Source organism: Diabrotica undecimpunctata, chromosome 7 (genome assembly GCF_040954645.1).
Source record: "Diabrotica undecimpunctata isolate CICGRU chromosome 7, icDiaUnde3, whole genome shotgun sequence".
NCBI lineage: Eukaryota > Metazoa > Arthropoda > Insecta > Coleoptera > Chrysomelidae > Diabrotica > Diabrotica undecimpunctata.
Window position 1 is genome coordinate 21,368,681 of NC_092809.1, and position 20,764 is coordinate 21,389,444.

Consider the following 20,764-nt stretch of genomic DNA (forward strand, 5'->3'; position numbering starts at 1 on the left):
AATGTCAAGTCTGTTTTACTCTACGAACGTTAAAGCAAAAAAGTGACAAAAACCATTACAAACAAACTAAAGGTCTTTGTTAACAAATGAATACAAATAATTTTTTACATTTTTGGCCGAACGCCATACATCTACTACACGTGATAGAATAGAAGGGGACAGAGAATGAAAAAAGGTCCAGAAATTGGGGTTGGATCGACCACACACTTCGGAAAAATAGTTCATGTACTGCAAAGACTGCATAAAGTGTAATTTTCATGTAAAAAAGAGGATTTTTTTAAATTGTAAATTACAATACTTAATTATGAAGAAATTGAAAAAAAGAACGGGGAACCAAATGCTGAAAGTGATATAGATATTTTGTGCGGTACTATTTACAACCAGTCCATTCACAATATCCAGATTCGGTTTTTTTGAGCAGATGTACAAAAAATATATAGAAATGGAAACCTCAAATCCATAATTTTTTGCGCTGAGACTTGTGCCTGTTTTGAAATTGCTGACCACTATAGAAATTTTGTTTCCATTTCAGAGTTAATTGACTCGCCTTAATTAAACCCTTAACCCTTAGTTTCGAACTCCTCTCATTATGCTGTCGGATTACAAGTTGAACAGGTTAACAGTGGGTTTCCAATAATTGTAGAAATGTAAAGCTACTAATTCCGTATAGCTGTTTTGTTTATTATATTACAAAATTTATATTAGCTTCATTAAGTTAGAAAACAAACATTACAGTTAAAGAAAAACATATTACGACAAATAGTATTTAAAATAGAATTAAAATATTTTTCTTTGAGTGCAACTTATTTTTTTCGACAATAATCTTGCTTCTTCTTCTTCTGCCAGTGCCTATTCTCTATGGATGTTGGCTACTACAATGGCCCATCGTATTTTATTAGCAGCTGTTCGAAACAGGTCTGTGGTGGTCATACCTGTCCACTGTCTCAAATTCTTAAGACAGGATATTCGGCGGCGTCCTGGTCCTCTATTTCCTTCTATTTTCCCTTCTAATATCAATAGTAATATTATATTTATTTTCATTTCTCACTATATGTCCGAAGTATGCTAACTTTCTTTCTTTAATGGATTTCAAGACTTCAGGTTCTTTTTGAAACGTTGCATTACTGCCTCGTTAGTTATATGATGTACATATACTCAGTGACATTAGAAGTGTTACACACAGAAGGAATAATTTCTTAAACTTAATTCTCTTAATTTTTTGGCAACATGGTAGATTTACATCAAGAATGAAACGATAACGTTGTTAAGAATTTTTAATAACAAGTAATCAAAAAAAAATTAATAATGTCTTTGGCGATCCCGTAGCTGAATACACTCCTGTATACGTCTAGCCATTGACAAAATGAGATGATCGATGTCTGCCTGTGGCTCCTCGTTCCAAGCAACTTGAAATTAATGTATTAACTGTGCCAGAGTCTGTGGAAGATGGTACAAAGTGGACAGTCTCCTTCCCATCATATCCCATACATGTTCGATAGGATTCAAATCCGGAGCACGAGGTGACTACGGCAAAACATTAACTCCAGCTTCTTATAGAAAGTCCATAGTTTGACGGGCAATATGGGGACGCGCGTTGTCTTGCTGAAAAAGGACGTCTCGACGACCGCCGAGATAAGGCAGTAAAGCGGTTTGTAAGATGTCATCAACACAACGCGCAGCTGTCATATTGCCTCAAATAAACACAGATAGTAATGGACTACCATAGGCAATAGCTCCCAAACTATTACTCTAACTGTTCTGTGTACATACCTCTCAACAGCAAACCCGATATCCCGTCGCTCTCCACGGTGGCGTCTTACCATCCTACGACCATCATGCATTCCTAAACAGAATCGTGATTCATCGCTGAATGCTACATTACGCCATTCTGCGACCCATTGCTGTCATTCTCTGCACAAATTCAAACATTGATGACAGCGGTCTGCAGTCAAAGGAACCACTAGTCGTGAGCGAAATTAAACCAGTCCAAAGATTCGAATATGACGGTATAGTCTACGCATACTAACAGATCTACCTACTACTTAAAACCATTAGTCAGCAATTTGACGCGTAGTAGCAAAACGGTCTCGCAGAGCCAGTAATCTAAAGCGCCTATCTTGACGCTCTGTGGTACGCCTCGGTTGACCAGTTGATCTTCTTTGTGTTCCTCTACCTTCGTTTGTCCACACACGACAGACACGCATAACCGTCATTGCCGTACAATTAACGCGACGGACAATTTCGCGATTCGACAAACTCATATCTCTATACGCAATAATTTTCCCCTGTCAAAATCGCTAACTGGTGGTAATTTTACTGTCTTCGAACTTGAAGCATTTTCTTACACTGAATACAATTAGACTAAGGAATATTAACTAAAAATTTCTATACGACCCGGTTTTTACAAATCGGTCTCTTCACAAGAAAATTTAAAGACAAAACTTTTTTTTACAAAAAGGAGAAAAGATAAAACGTTGGTATTGTTATCATAGCATGTTTTAAATATAGTCATTCTGTTGCCAAACAATTCAATTCAAGAAATTATTCCTTCTGGGTGTAACACTTCTAATGTCACTGAGTATATGATATTCTGAACATGCGACGATAGCACCACATCTCGAAAGACTGCAAACGTCTGCAAGACGCATCAGTGAGTGTCCATGCCTCTGCTACATACATAAGAACAGAAAACACATAACAATTAAGGATTTTGAGTCGGAGATGTAAGTTCAAGGTTAAATTGCAGAGAACTTTCTTCATCTGTTGTAAGGCACTCCTTGCTTTTTCGATCCTCCTATAATGTTGCTGCATTTTAAAAATTTGAAGTGATTTTTAAAATTATTATTCTTATTAGTCTAAATAAATAAAATTACCCATTCTTTTATTGGCAAGTGATTTATTTCTCGTTTTAACAAATTTTTTCAGCAACTTTGGCATGTATGAATTGGTAAGAACAGATTCTTTTAAAATCTGCAAAAATATACAAGGCATCCTATTGCAGTTAAATCAGTTGTATTGCAGTTATATTAAAACTGGAAGTAAAGAAGAGTTGGAACAAAAAATATGGCGTCGCATTCATTATATCTTGTTTTTGTTTCAGATATATTTACTTGATTCCATACTTTCTTCCAATTCTGTAAGCTTGACTGAATATTTCAATATCTATTACCTTAAACTAGATTTTTTGTTGTAGTATTATTTGATTATTTATTGTAATATTTATACTTTGTTTAATTTTATATTTCTTTATATTTAACAGTATTTTTAATGTGATGATGGAATAAGTTTAGTCCAAAAATACTTTCTGCTGATTTCTCTTTCTCTACGTACCATGTCCATTACTGACCGTTCGTTATCCTTATCTTATCATAATTTTCATTGCAGCTCTGATTAGGGACGATGAAGACTGATCAGATTACTCACGTAGACTACGAGGCTATGACGTTCTTTTTAGATCGGGACCCCTCTTTCCAATTATTTTACCCTGAATAATAAGATAGAGGACTCTATCTGCGTATTTTACCCCTCTGCTGAGTATGTTATGTTTAAACTGTGCTAATGGTCGTCTACTATACAAGCTATACAAGCTTTATTTTTATACAGAGTGTACCTCCCTGAACTGAGGATTTGAGTAATTCTAATAGAGTTCATTGTGTAAGTTTAAATATTCCTGCACTGCATATGCGAGCCCCATCACTAAATATTACCTTTACTATTACCTATTTCCTTTTAATATTACCTACTCTACAAACCTATGTTCATTTACCATGCACGTTAACATATTTGAGATCTATCAAATTCTCTATTTTTAATAATATATAAGATTGATGTTTACTTATTCTAACAATCAATATCTGATATATTAAATGTAAACGAAAAATGTAAAAATATATAAGGCGTCCCACATAAAAAACACATATGTTGGTATTATATTTCCTAAGTAAGACCCCACAAAAAATATTCGTATGCCACTAAACTCTTTCATAATATATCTATCAAATGTTATAATCAAGTTTTTTAAAATTTTTCATAATAAAAAGATGTTTTACCCTGTTATTTTCGACATTTTTCAATATTCGCCGTGGGGAGCTAATGTGGGGAGCTATGGATGATTTGATTGGGCAATCGTTACTTTAACGAAAAAGGACAGAAGTCATGGCATCTTAATTACTTTTTTTCTATCTCCTCTAGTTTTCGGTATACCCTGCAAAACATGCCAATTTATACACCCTGTACAATTAATATGACACAATTATCAAGTAATAATAAAGTAGACACAAAATTTAATATTAAAATATTTAAATATCATCTTTCTAGTCTAAAAATATAATAAATCCTTATAAAATTACAAGTCGTTTTAAAATGGAAATTTTAAAAAGGTTTCAATAAAAGAACCAATTTAACAGATCGAAAAGGCCAAAAGACTTCAATTAAAAAAAGATTTCTCCTTATTTATTGAATACTGATGACATATCATTGAAAAGAAAATTGAATGACGTAAACGATCACATTAATATTACTTTATGTTAAAATGCGTAATTTAAGATATTATAAATGAATTCGTTTTTGAAGACCGAAATCGGATTTTTAGAATATAAATTAAATATTCTTCAGAATTATACGTAAAAAAATGATTTAATGAAAAAAATAAACGAAAGAGTCATTTATTTATGGTCATTATATATATATATATATATATATATATATATATATATATATATATATATATATATAGGAATATAATAAAATAAATTAAATATTTCAAAAAACATAAATTAAAAGAAATCAATAGCACTGAAATTGAGAAAGCGTATTACTCCGATCGTCAGTGACAAAAATTCCACTAAACCTCTAAAAATTATACGAACAAACTAAATTTTGCTAATAATGTCAATTTTGGGACAATTTTGTAATTAGGCGAGATGAAGATGCAACGATCAGAAAAAATTTCGACCGAAGAGGACCAGTGGGAAGACGAGCCAGAAGTAGACCAAAACTTGGGCAACAAGATAACATAGATGACGATCCAAAATCCATCGAAGTTAAAGCATGGAGAAGAGTTGCCAGAGACAGGGGCGAATAAAAGATTGTTCTTAAGAAGGCTTTGGCTCATAACGAGCTGTAATGCTACTGATGATGATGATCATGATGAAAAAAGATGTAAAAAAGTTTACTACTCGTACCCCTGGCTTTTGACTAAAACTGTTTTCATATTGTCCTCTGGTCGTTTTATATTTTCCAAAGTAGCTTGCACATCTGTAGAAACTTGCTTAAAATGTATCCTGTTATTATACTTGGTTAACTCTTCTATGAGTTTTTAAATACTCTGGAATAAATTAAACTTCTTTTTTTCCAATTAAATTAAATTTTGCCACAATTCTATTTTTTTATAAGTACGCAAACTTTCCCATATTAACATCACGGTTTTGTTTTGCAAGTCACTATTCTAAATATTTAAGTGTTCGAATAAATTGGCAAGGAAAACTAGCTTGAGAAGCCAAAGAAAATTTGAAAATAGGTTTTTATATTCCGAATTATCATCTTTCAAATGAATTAAAAATTTTGCTCTTTACCGAAAAACTTTTTTCAAGACGTTATCTCATGAAAGCCATTTTAGCTCCTTGTGGTAAAGAAGATTTACATATAAAGAAACCATGTTTATTCAGATTGTCCCGCTTATAACATCAAATTTACAATTTCAGATACTAGTACTAATGTAGCGCCTTAAATTGGTTTAATATAAAAGGAAAACGCAATAATAAAGAATTTATGTAACCTGCTCGTAGATGGCGCAAGTTAAAACACTTTTCTCTGTTAAACAACTATACCAAATGAGTTCGGCCCTGATAGCGATCAAATCTACAACGTTATCAGCTGTCCCGAAATATAGTCATTTTAAATGGTAAAAACAAATCATAATTTAATATTTTATACCTCTACGACAAATTTAAGTGCATTAGTTAGTGCTGACAATATTATCTCAAGTGAGTAGCACTTCTTTTCGTATTATTTTTGTAACAATAACAAAATAACCTTTAAATAATACCTACGTACAGAGATAACAAAATTCCAGTTGGGTCTTGACCAGTTTTTTGGACCGGCCACAGGACCGGCTCAACTTCTGATCAAGAAAATTAATTAAAATGACTTCATACAACAATAATACTACACACAACTCCGTTAAACGCAATTACTCAGATGTCGTAAATTATTTTAAACATCCAACAAAACAACAAGCAATAGTCATTTCCAGCATTGAAGGCACAAAAATCCATGATTACGTCGTAGCTGTTGGATCACTTGTGGGTCCAATTAATGTACTTTTTGCCTCAAGAATTGCTAACAATAGGATATGCATATATCTCTCTTCAAAAAACACTGTTGATGCTCTTCTTCATTCTCATAAATATATCGAAATAAATGGATGTCAAGTCGAAGTAAGAAGATTAATTTCTCCAGCCCAGAGACTTCTAATATCTAATGCATGTCCTACAATCCCGAACGAAATAATTGAAGAAGAATTACAAAAACTTGGTATTCACACTGTATCTAAAATGACTTTTCTTCGAGTAGGTATGTCTGAAAGTGAGTACAGTCATGTTCTGAGCTTTAGAAGGCAATCATTCATTACACCCCTGGAAAATATGTCTATTCCTGACTCTTTTACCATAACTCATGATAATACTTCCTACCGAGTATTTCTCTTCATAGACGGATTCAGTTGCTCCAAATGTAAAACCATTGGTCATCAAGAATCAGAATGCGCTAACATTTCAAACCAAACTAATTCAACTACCCTCTTAGATTCAACTCAAACCACATCAACATTATCTAAACATCATCAACCTAATGATACCCTTTCAACTCCCCTCTTAAATTCAACTCTAATCACATCGTCATTATCTAATCCTAATGAACCTAATGATAAAATATCTCAATCTATGGAAACCGACCTCATCCAAAACATATCTAAAGATAATCCAAACACTTCGTCTTCTTCTTCCAAAACAACATCACCAGCTGTAAATAGCACTGAAAATACTACGGAAACCGACATCATCCAAAACATATCTAAAGATAATTCAAACACGTCGTCTTCTTCTTCCAAAACAACAGCACCAGCTGTAAATAACACTGAAAATACTACGACACCAGAAACATCAATAACCTTAAATAATGCAGTCAATTCTAAACAGCTAAAAAGACATAGCATATCATCTCCTGAAATTAACGATGACAACCCAAAAACCGACTCATCCGTTTTTAATACCCCTAAACAAAATAAACCAAAAAAGAAACCCAAAACTTCTTCCAAAACCCCCCGCGAAGATGTCATCCACTCCCTAGAATCCATCAAAGACAAAATCGAAAATAGATCACCTCCATTTATACTAAATTTTAAGGAAATATGTGATTTTATGGAAAATGTTTTAAACTCTCATAACCCTGAATTAACTTCTAAAGATTACTCCAATGAACCAGATGAACTAATTCAAATCCTTAATTTTGTTTATTGTTACACCCAAAATTCCAGGTTAAGAAATAATATCACCCGACTAAAGAAAAAAATAAACCCTAACCCTTCTTCAGCTGACGAAACTGACGAATCATCACTAGTTGAAAAATAATTAACGGATGACTAATTCATTTATAGTGCAATGGAACATAAATGGGTTTTATACCCATTATGAACAGTTAAAACTACTAATCGGCGAGCTTTCCCCTTTAATTCTTTGTCTTCAAGAAACCCACTTTAAACAAAATAACATAAATTTAAAAAATTTTCAATGTTTTAAAAAAAATCGAATAGCTCAACAAGCTAGTGGTGGAGTAGCTATTTTCACCAGAACTGATTTGGAAGCTAAACCGATCGCGCTAAGTACTAATCTTGAAGCTGTAGCAGTCTCTATTACCTATCATAAAAAGATTAACATATGTAACATTTATTTACCACACCCTAGTAATCTAGATATACACGAATTAAATAATCTTATAGACCAAATTCCACATCCCAAATTAATTTTAGGAGATATGAACTGCCACCACCCGGCATGGGGAAGTCACAAAACTGATAAATACGGTAACTTATTGAAAAACCTAATTGATTGTTCTGATTTATTGTTACTTAATACAGGGAATCCAACTAGATTTAATTCTTATAACGGTTCATTTTCCGCCATTGATATATCCTTATGCAGTCAATCACTCTCAACTACATTGTCATGGAACACTTTGAACTCATTATATAATAGTGACCACTTTCCAATTTCTATAACATCAGATCACATTCATCCCCTTGATTTCCCAATATATCAGTCCTGGAAATTAAAAAATGCAAATTGGGCATCCTATCAATCCTATATCAATATTAAACTTGAAAACTTCCATTTAACCAATGATATAAACTATGATATCACCTCTTTAAATAATATTATTATAGAAGCAGCTTTAGAAAATATAGGAAAGACAAAACCCTGTAAAAGGCAACCCGTACCTTGGTGGAATAGTGAAATTGCAAAAGCACTCTCATCTTGTAAACATGCCTTTAATAAACTTAAAAAACATAATACAGACGAAAACTTACTTAATTTTAAAAAACTCAGAGCTGAATCAAGATATCTTATGAAAAAAAGCAAAAAAGATACTTGGAAAGACTACGTATCGTCCATAAATTCATCAACACCTTCACAGGTTATTTGGTCTAAAATTCGGAAACTTAAAGGTACCAACTCCTTTAGGCATATCAATGCACTAACATATAATAATGAGATCATCACCTGTAAAAAAGCTATTGGTGAAACTTTAGCCGAAGTTTACCAAGAAAATTCTAGCGACCAAAATATAACGCCGGAATTCTTATTACATAAGCAAAATATAGAATCATTCGAAATCGTTGATAAGGAATCTGGTGATCCATTAAATGCTACCATAACTCTTCAAGAACTAGAATACTCTATTGTAAACTCCAAAAACACATCCCCAGGACATGATGATATTCCACCAATATTCATAAAACACCTACCTTTCAGAGCAAAAATAATATTGTTAGATTTATTCAATACCTGTTTTTTAAATCATAAATTTCCAAAACTCTGGTCTCAGTCAATAACTATTCCCATTATTAAACCCAATAAACCCAAAGATATACCCTCATCGTACCGTCCTATTTCTCTCACATGCAGCATGTGCAAAATACTGGAAAAAATTCTAAATCTCCGTCTAACATGGTATTTAGAAACAAAAGATCTCCTTACCCCATTTCAGAGTGGTTTTCGCAAGGGACGGTCTACATTAGATAATCATATTTCACTGCAAACCTCAATCAATGAAGCCTTTGCAAACAATCAGAAGTTGATTGCAATATTTTTTGACATAACCCAGGCTTTTGATAGGACATGGAAACACTCTATATTAGCAACACTTAATAATTATGGAATTCAAGGTAACATGCTTGCTTTTATAAAAAATTTTTTAAGTAATCGTTCTATACAAGTTAGAATAAATGGAATCATAAGTTCTCCAAAAATGCTAGATAATGGAATCCCTCAAGGATCCATTTTAAGTCCAACCCTATTTTTAGTGGCTTTTAATAGCATCATAAATGTAATCAGAGCTCCTATTAAAGCTAGCATTTACGCGGATGATATTGTTATTTACACCAAATCTAATAACCTAGTTTCAGCAACAAATATATTACAACTTATGTTAAATCGACTTCAAAATTGGGCATTACAAACCGGATTCAATTTTTCTGCAGAAAAAACTCAATACGTAATTTTTAGTAAAAATAACACTCACCATACAATTAATTTAAGATTAAATGATTTACCTATAAAACAGTCAACAGAAGTAAGTTTTTTAGGCCTAACTTTCGATAAAAAATTAAATTGGAATGTGCATATTAATAAATTACAACAAACATGCCAAAACCGGTTAAACATACTTAAAATGTTATCTAATAAATTTTGGGGTGCCGACTGTAAAACATTAATTAACCTTTACAAATCACTTATTAGAAGTAAATTAGATTACGGTTGCATATCTTACGGTGCTGCAAGCAAAACTGCTTTAAAAAAACTAAATAGCATACAATCTACAGCTTTGAGATTAGCACTGGGTGCCTTCAGAACTAGTCCTATTAGTAGCTTACAAGTTTTAGCGAGAGAACCACCTCTATATATTAGACGCCAACAACTATCCCTAAACTATATAGGGAAAATAGCAGCACAGAAACAACATCCAGTATTCTCCCAAATTTGCCATCCGAATATTGGTTCTACAAAACCAACTAAAAATAGTACTCCCCTTATAGAACGAATAAAATCTTCTAACTTTGATATGGATAAGCTAAATCGATCTCTACAAGTCAGTGTAAATTTTCCTCCATGGATAATCCAACCACTTACCATTGATTTAACCCTCACAAAATACCCCAAATCAACTACAAATCAGATTTTCATTAAACACTTGTACTCCGAAGTGATATCTCATTATCCTAATCATCTCCAAATTTTCAGTGATGCCTCTAAAGCTCATGACGGACATGCTGCTGCATACTACTGTAAATACACTACGCACACTATATCCATACCTACAAATTGCTGCATCCTCACAGGCGAGACCACAGCCATTTTGGAAGCCTTAAGTTTCTTCAAAACGCGTAGTGAGAATAAATGTGTCATTATCACTGACTCATTAAATGCTCTATTAGGTGTAAAACAAATATACCCTACAAATCCAATATTTCAGGCTATAAAAAATGAGATAAATGTAATCCAATCAACTCGAAAAGAAGTAGCATTTATCTGGGTACCGTCGCATGTAGGAATAGCTGGAAATGAGAAAGTGGACAACCTAGCAAACACAAGTCGAATAAACTCACAATACACAACCAAATCAAGAAATTACCCATACTCCGATCTGAAAAGCCTAATTAAAGACCACTGTTTGAACATATGGCAAGACTACTGGAAAGATTCAGGAACCAAACTACATGAGATTTATCCCCTTGTGAAGACCATCTTGAATAATCCATCCAATAGAAGGGATCAAGTAATAATTAACCGACTAAGAATTGGACACACTGCACTGACCCATACATTCTTAATCAACAAAGAACCTTCTCCAACCTGCAGAAACTGTTCTCTCCCATTGACGGTGAAGCATATTCTGACTGACTGCCAGTACCACGAAGAAACAAGAAGAAAATATGGAATCTCAGATGACATCAAAACCACCTTAACCATAAACACTGACCATGTAATAAATTATTTAAAAGATTTACGTTTATATACATCTATTTAATGTAAATAAAATGAACTTTTGTGTACGTTACTCCACTAATAACCCTTCGTGGTTGATGTGGATTATATGTTTTTTCTAAATAAAAAAAAAAAACTATACCAAATCTTAGACGGCATATTAACGCCTTCCGCTCCACCGTATCAACGTATGCATATTTTTAGGTATAGCGAACTGTACCACGATATCCACAAACGGATATTCATATAGGGGATATTAGTGCACTCTGTAAAAGTGGTGTAGAGCTGTGCAGATTAATTTGGATCGCAGTAGAACATGGATATCCATACGGCGATATCATGGTTAGTCAATTTTTTTTAATTCCCAGAATAATGTAAACATCTTAAGGTCAACGTTTAGTCTGGTGGCAATACAACGCAGCGGTAAGATATTTATTTAATGCACGTTTAGAGATTGCTGAGAGAGCGCGTGTTTTTTTGTTGCCTATTAGGTACGTAATTGTGTTTTATATTAGTAAAAATCGATCTCGAGAAACTCGAGAGTGAAAGTGATTTGAGTTATGAAATGTCTAATAGCGACTTCGAGAACGATTCAGGTAGCAACTATTTATCAACGGATAAAGAAGAAGTTATTGATGGGGTACAAATAAGCTGCTTACGGGTCCGTTTGATGATAAGCTTCCAAGAGATATACCCGAATTTCGCTTCGACTATAACTTTCACCCAGCTATTGACTTTCAAAATTGTATGGAAGCTGTAAACTGTTTTGAGTCATTTGTAATTAGCAGTATTGTTAAAAAACTATGCGAATGGACCGATCAAAGAGCTGATAAATATTTTAATGATAATTCACACACAGCCATGAAAGTTTTTGTTCTTACCAAAACCAGTGACAACAGAAGAAATGTATGTATTAATAGCGGTATATTTTCTCAGTGGATTGCCCAAGTGCCCACAAATTTCAGATTATTGGAGTACATATAATATATGTATGCACTGGTCTTCCAGTTTTTCATAAATCTGTTTTAAGCCAAAATCGCTTTTTGACAATTCTTAAATTCCTTAGATTTTCACCATCAGAACTTGTCAAAAGTAATGCACCGCTTAGCAGACTAAGCACTTTTATGGTTCTTATTAGAGATAATTGTCAAAACTTAGTGGAGCAAGCACTAGCCAGCATCCATTTTCGCAATGGATGAGCAACTTATGTTGTATAAAGGTCGACTCCATTTTCGACAGTACATAAAAAGCAAAAGAAGTCGATTTGGCAACAAAATACTTCCCTTGTATCCCAGTGCGTCTAAACTTCAACGATACACCTGGAATTTTTGTATACATATCGATAAGGATATATATGACATATCGCACATTTTAGAAACAGAAAACCTTTCTTTTTTCGGGAAAATAGTAGTTTATCTTTGCCAAAATCTACTGAATAGTAATCGTGAAGTCTAGTGAATCGTGAATCGAAGTCTAAGCTAGATTATGGAGCAATTGCCTATTCCACTACTAATAAATCTCTACTGAAATCATTAGATATTATTTATAATAAAAGTCTTAGATTAATCTTAGGGGCTTTCCCAACTACACCTGTATCCAGCATTTATGCTTTTTTAGAAGAACCATCGCTACATCACCGCCGCATGTACCTCGCTCTATCACATGCAGCCTCAGTCGCGGGCAATACTCCAAAGCCAATATATCAAAACACTTTTACAAATAAATATTTAAACTTATTCCAAGATATTCGCTATACTAAAAAACCATATTACGAAAGAATTAAATCCATTCTTCAAAACCTAAACATTAATTTTCCAGAGGTTTTCTCCTCGGATATTAAATACCCCGAGCCTTGGCTGATCGATATACCAACTTGTTATGCATCTCTAGAGTATTTAGATAAATCTAATACACATCATTCTCTAATTCGATCCAAGTTTGAGGCCCTCATAAATAAGTACCCCGACTACCATAAAATCTACACAGATGCATCTAAATCCGAAGACGGAGTGGGGGCATCAATCGTTTCTTCAGAAAACAATCTTCTTTTACGTTTACCCCAGCATGCAGCACATATTCAGGTGAACTCTACGCCATATACCGTGCTGTGAAACTTCTTAACGAGCTTACACTCACAAAAGACCTGATCATAACAGATTCCCTTAGCTCTCTAAATTCATTAAAATACATTTCTCCGAAACATCCTTTTGAAAAGTTGCTAAAATACCAGCTTTCCCAAGCTCATGAACATTAAAGAAGCGTCCAATTTTTATGGGTTCCCTCACAAGTCGGAATAACAGGAAATGAAGAAGCTGACAGGATTGCATGAGAGGAAATTTTAAGTGATTTGTCGGAGCCGATAGACAAGTGTCTTTCCAGTGACTTAAAAGCTTATTTTAAAAATAAAGTGTTGTGTTTGTGGCGAAATGAGTGGTCTCAAACTAATTCCAATTTAAATAAAATCAAAAATAATGTGTCTCAGTGGTTTCCATCGTCGCGCAATAGACGAGAACAAATTGCGGTTGCGCGTTTACGTCTAGGACATACCAGATTAACGCACTCCCACCTTTTCACAAAGAAAAATCCACCTATATGTGATCAGTGTAACGTCCAATTAACAGTCAAACACTTTTTAACAATTTGTAGTAAATATAACCAGGAAAGACAGCGCTACAAGATCCCAAACGCTCTACCACAGACTCTAGGTCAAAACTGTTTCTGTGACAATATAGTGAATTATCTCAGATCCATAAACATTTTGTACAATCTGTAGGTGTTTAAATTTGTTATTTATATTTTGTTCCATCGCTAATAACCTTTTGGTGGATGCGACATCTTTTTTCTAATAAAAACAGAAAGTAATCGTGAAGTGATTGTAGATAATTGGTATATATTCGTTCTTCTTTGCGAATTTCTATTGACAAAAAAGACTTTCCTTACAGGCACTATTCGACCAAATAGGGACGTTTCAAGAGAATTAACATTGGTTTCATTAGATAGGCAACAATCATGTTTTGTTCGCAAGGATATGCTCCTTCTAGTTCTCTACAAGGACAAGAAAGACGGTTATTTGATTACCAGTAAGCATACTACAGGATTTTGCGAAAGAGAACGATATGTTGCAGGAGGAAATGTTCTTTATTATAACAAACATTTATAATAATTATTATAACAAACATATTCTAAATCCTACATGTGATTTACCAAAATAGGTTTGTACCTTTTACATCTTATGCTATTGAACTCCAGAGTATTTTACAGCCAAGCCCATCAAAAACAAGTTTTAATGTATAAATACACAAAACTCTGTTACCGGGATACTTCTAAAATATAGTAAAGGATATCAAGAAATGAATAATAAAAAAATCAACCTACTACATCTGGGAATCCGTTGCATGCAATGGCCTATTTTCCAAAAGAAATTGGAAAAAAGAGGGCTCGACGAAAAGTTTGTGTAATTTGTAAAATACGTGAAGTGCGTAAACTAACGAGAACATATTGCATTGCTTGCCCGGAAAAACCGGCCTTTGCTCAGAAAAGCCTATTTTAAAAGTTTTCATAAGTAATAAAAAAAATGTTCTTTTATTTTTTGCTTTGTTCTGAATTTAATTAAATTGTTCACTGTCTTGTTATATATGTTTTATTTTTTAATATTTGGCATAACTTTATAAACTAAATACATAGATACAGGTAAATGATATCCAGAAATGGATATTTTGGTAGTACAATTGATATCCAAGGGTGGATATACTGGTACACCCAAACATCCTTATGTGGATATTCTCGTAAACACTATAAATTGTCATATAAGTTCAAATTGCTTCAAACATTTTTTTGGCCCCCATAATAGGTGAATATCTCTTCTATTATACATCAAAACTATCGTAAAATGTATTTTCATTAAAAAACTTTTGCTGGTATACAGCTCCCTACCTCAAAAATGGCCTGGAGCGGAAGGGATTAAAACTTCCCCTCGATTTAGCAATGTTATTAAATGGTGAATTAACTGGGTATATTTAGACAAGAGTGTCGCTTACACGCTTACATTTTTTTTGTCAAGCTCTAATTTACCTATAAGGAATATTATTAATGGGGACGGACAGTTTATAGTCCGTCCTTAAATACTTAAATAGTATATTATATAGTATAATATAGTAATAGTCTTTATAATAGTGGTACATTTAAAATAATGGTGAATGCGCTTTGGAACAATAGCATTCACCAATACATGACAATTTTTCATAAAGATTTGTTATAATATCTTGTCTACAAAGAGTAATAGTTTTAAAAGATTAATTTATACGTAATTTTTAGTAAATTTCAGTATACATATTTAACACAAGTTTTTAATTTTTAATAGATCTTTGCTGATCTGTGCTAACCGATGTTACAACATCGGTGTACCGTTATACCGAGAATAAAAATAAACACTGTCACTATCAAAACTTCTATCTATTTATATTCCAGTATATTCCGATAATGATTTTAATGTCCTTTCTTAAAGAACAGCGTGACTGTTCTCCTCAATTTATCCGCTATTCTGTTAGTGGATATTATTTTTTTTATCAGCTGTTTAAAGTTGTTGTAAAAGATAATCATCTTCATATTTTAAGAAATCATTTGTTATTTGGTTTCCTCCTATTAATTTTGGATTTTTTAATTTATTGATTCCTTGTTGTATGCTTTTTTGAGATTTTTCTTTATTGTCTTATACAGAAAATAAAACCTACAAAGCACTTAAAAAATCGAAAAATTACTGGACGCTATTTTTCAACAGAGATATCTAGGGGAACTCAATAGAAAAGGTGTACTATCTCGTGAGTCACGAAATTCTTACTTTGACATGGTTTTTTATTATCATTACCAATAATTGAAAAAAAGAAAATAATTCCAGATCATCAATTTGGATTTAGAAATAAGCATTCGACAATTGACCAGGTGCATAGAATAACTGCTATAATTGAAAGATCATTAGAGAAAAGAAAAGTCTGTTCTGCAACCTTCCTAGATGTGGCACAGGCGTTTGATAAAGTCTGGCATAAGGGTTTGATACATAAACTGAAATCATTCATGCCTAAACAATATTCAAATATATTACAATCATATCTAGCGAACAGACATTTAAGAGTTAAACAAGAAGATGCATACACTGATCTTAAGGATATTGAAGCAGGTGTTCCACAAGGGAGTGTATTGGGTCCAGTCCTATACCTAATATACACGTGTGATATACCTGAACTAGAAGACGACACCATAGCTACCTTCGCAGATGACACTGCTGTCTTAGCGGTAAGTGACACCGTCGAAGAAGCTACAGAAAAACTACAAAATTCAATAAATAAAATCCATGAATGGACCAAAAAATGGAAAATTACGCTGAATGAGAATAAATCAGTCCATATAAATTTTACCAATAAGAGAATTAATAATACTCCAATTAGAATAAATGATGTCCAAGTGCCTATTGCAACATCAGCAAAGTACTTGGGGATCACTCTTGATGCAAAACTTCGCTGGAAAGCTCACGTGAAGAAGAAAAGAGAAGAACTAGGCATCCGCTACAAGAAAATGTATTGGCTGATGGGAAGACATTCCTCTCTATCCATAAATAATAAACTCCTAATCTATAAACAAATACTGAGACCAGTATGGACCTATGGCTGCCAACTCTGGGGCTGTGCCAAGCCTAGTAACATCAAAGTAATCCAGATATTCCAGAATAAAGTGCTGAGGAACATCGTAGATGCGCCTTGGTACGTTAGGAACAACGACCTTCACCGGGACCTCAAGATGGAAGACGTCAATCAGATAATCAAGAAATTTGCAGGGAGCCATGAACAACGACTCCATCATCATGTAAACTTCGAAGCTATCCAGCTCCTTGACAATACGAACCTAGAGAGAAGGCTCAAAAGAACAAAGCCTTTTGAACTGGTATAATGAGTGAGTGAAAAGCAGAGTAAAGTGTTGTGCGAGTATGCATGCTAAATTTAATGCTAGTTATTAGAAATAATAGGAAAGATACTATTGAGTAGACACCTAATTTTAAGATTTCATTAGTAATTTAAGTTAGAAACAAATTGATAATTGGTCTTACTGACCAGATTTTTATGTAAGTACACTTCTGTGTCTTTAGTAAAAAAAATTAACAAATAAACAAAAATACGAATTTTTTCATTCACTTCAATATTATAAAAAAGCTACGCATTCTACATAGAATTCTAGATAGAAAAAACGAAGAATATATTTGTCAAATATGACATACGGAATATGTATGTCAAATACGTAGTCTGTATGTCAAACTTTCCTGGAAATGAATAATAAAATAATTTAATTTAAATAATCTATAATGTCAACTACAGAGGAACAAGATACACAAAATAAAACGCAGGTGTCTGAGAAACCTGCAGCAAGTGATAATAGGTCTGAAGAAGAGAATATAGAACATTTGCGTAGTTGTTTTGCAGAGAAGCTTAATTTTTCAAAAACCGAAGAGAAGATAAAACTAAAGGTGTTAAATGATGTGTCCATTGATGGTATAGTTAACTATATCAATGAAAAGGACTGTAAAAATATTATTACTATGGCAGGTGCTGGAATATCAACTTCTGCTGGAATTCCAGATTTCCGATCACCAGGTACAGGCTTATATCACAATCTGCAAAAGTATAATTTGCCACATCCGCAAGCAATTTTCGAATTAGACTTCTTTCACAATAATCCGAAACCATTCTTTGAGTTGGCGAAAGAACTTTATCCAGGTACATTTAAACCAACATTATGTCATTATTTTGTTAAAATGTTAGATGAAAAAGGATTGCTCTTGAGACATTATACTCAAAATATTGATAGTTTAGAGAGGGTCGCAGGAATACCAGAAGATAAAATTGTTGAAGCTCATGGTACCTTTCATATAGGGCATTGTTTGAAGTGTAGACAAGAATACACTCAAGATTGGATGAAAGAAATCGTTTTTAAAGATCAAATTCCATCATGTGAAAAATGTTCCGGGGTTGTTAAACCGGATATAATATTTTTTGGCGAGGCCTTACCATCTGAATTCTATAATAGAATAAGGACAGACTACTCAAAATGTGATCTACTAATAATTATAGGGACTTCCCTGGCAGTACAACCGTTTGCGTCCTTAGTAAATAGGGTTGAAGATCACGTACCGAGGATTTTAATAAACAGAGAAAAATCAGGACACCGATCAAGCATGACTATACTTGGAACGGGAAGAGGTTTAAATTTTGATTCGAAAGATAACACAAGGGATGTTTGTTGGTTGGGAGATTGTGACGAGGGATGTTTACTACTTGCTGAAAAATTGGGATGGGCAGATGAATTACTACAAAGAGTTAAAAAAGAACATGAAAAAATAGCGGAAGATACAAATAGACAAACAGTAGACATAGTATCTGGGAAGAAGCCGAATTCAACAGAAAAGCAAGAATTACCAAAGTTATACTAAAAACATCAATTTTATTCAAATTAAAACTAAATAAGTTTATAATTATTAAAATAAACAATAAAATCAGATAAACACAGTTTATAATATGAGTTTTTATGTTTTTACTATAATAATTGTAAAATAGGGGTTCGTTCGGTCGAGTAGTTTTTAAACAATTCTATTTGTTTTTTCCATTTCACAGAAAAAAATTTATTTTCAAACGACTGTTCAGGTGCTTTGTCAATATTTAAATGGATAAACGATTTTTTGTCTTAATCTCTTCATAAGATCTACGATTTCCATGTTTTTAAAAAAGTATATTAATTTTTAATTGTTTACTTATAAATAATTTATGCAGAATAAAGTACCATTTTTGCCTTAAAAACAATTTAGTTATCTGCGCCGTTTTTACCTTGAAAAAGAAACCAATTACCACATATGAAAGGTTATAAATAGGGATTGCAATCCAGCAGCATTTTCAGTCCAGCTGGATTTTTGCAAGATTGGCCTGAATCTAGCCGGATCCAGCGCGGATCCAACAAAATGTGGAATCAAAATAAAAACACGATTTTAATGTATTTTTTTGGTTTTTTTTTTGGTTATAAAAGTTTTCTCTCTCTCGTTTCAATTTAATCTTAAGTTCTTATTCTAAAGTAAAATTCATTAGCTGTCATATCTTTTACTTCCATTATGTCCTCTTGCACTGTTTTCACAATTACTTGTTTATTTATACGACTTAACAAATTTTTCATCTCTTTGCATTGTATTCTTTTTCGGCATGGGGAAATAACCAGGATTGTTTAGTCCTTCGTCATACTTTTTTGGATTTTGTAAGTACACTAATGTACCTGTAATTTCAGAGAGCGAGTTCCGCAATTCTGTTGCATAGTGCTTCCGATAGCTCGGCACTAAGGCTAGAGTCCTGGCTATTTAGTTTGTCTAAGACAAATTTCAAGGTTATGTCAGCTGTTATCAAAGTGGACTCTATTCTGTTAAAAGCTTCTACAGCCAGTTTCACTGGTTGAAGAGTGGCAATTAACTCATTGATTATTGACCACTCGCCAGCAGAGAATTTTATCACAGAATCAATGTCTATCAACGCTTTATCGATGCAAACTTTTAGGCTGTAGAAACGTTCCAGCATACTGAGCAAACTATTCCACCTGGTGCGGCAGTCAAGACTCGAACTTAATTCCTTGCCTTTCTCTTTCTTGACATATTTTTGCAAGAACATGTCTTTAGTAGGTGGTTTTTTAACGTTTTTACAACTTTTCGCATTTTCATGAGTAGATCGCTATAACGGGGAATCAATTCAACAAGACTCGTCGATGTTGATTCGATTGTTACTGCCAATCCTTCATTTATCTCTGTCTCCACATCTTCATTTTCGTCTTCTTATTCATCGGTGTCATCTATTGCTGCTTGTTCTACTTCTGTTTGAGGTTTCTTTTTATACAGCACGTCTACTAAAGCCAAATGAACTCCATGTGAATAGCACAGTTGTTGATAGCAAAGCATGAGCTTGCCAACTTTCACCATAACGGATGCGCCGTTGGTTGCGATACCAATGGTGTCGGATTCAATCATTAAACCAAAAATTTCCAACCGTTCTGCCACTAATTCAATGCAGTGTTCGGCAATGCACGAGCCGTGAATTCTAATCAAAACTAGATTAAAATGTTCTGCATTGTGTAAATTGAGATTAATGTGTCTGTGATATTTTTGGGAGGTCCACTCGTCGAATCTCAACGAAAATCTTGGTCCTTTTTATTTTAAATTAGTAAATTCTTTTATAAGATTTGCTTGGACTTTCTCTACATACCTGTAAATTATCGCTCTTATAGTGTTCGGAGAAGTTGTTAATTGGAATCCACTTTTTGCGAATAACCGTCTCAAGTCAGGTGAGGTACAAAATGAACTCAAGCTAAAACCATCCTTGCAAACCATCCTAGTAACCATATCTTTCATAGAATTTTCTCTTTCAAAGTAGGAATTAATAGTCTTCTTCGACTTTTGCTCGGAACTACTTACTGGTTATCTTCATTTTTTG

At 33.4% G+C, this 20,764-nt stretch overlaps 1 protein-coding gene and 1 pseudogene across 1 annotated transcript in view; one reads left to right on the top strand and one right to left on the bottom strand.

Moving 5' to 3' along the window:
• Positions 1 to 17,538: 17,538 nt before the first annotated feature.
• On the top strand, positions 17,539 to 18,806 carry LOC140446208 (NAD-dependent protein deacetylase sirtuin-2 pseudogene; annotated as a pseudogene).
• A 1,303-nt stretch (positions 18,807 to 20,109) lies between these two features.
• Positions 20,110 to 20,764, bottom strand: part of LOC140446308 (uncharacterized) — a 391,171-nt gene continuing 390,516 nt past the window's right edge. The window contains exon 9 of the mRNA XM_072538846.1: positions 20,110 to 20,381. Within this exon, the coding sequence (XP_072394947.1) occupies positions 20,110 to 20,381 (272 nt within the window). The remainder of the gene's footprint in view (positions 20,382 to 20,764) is intronic.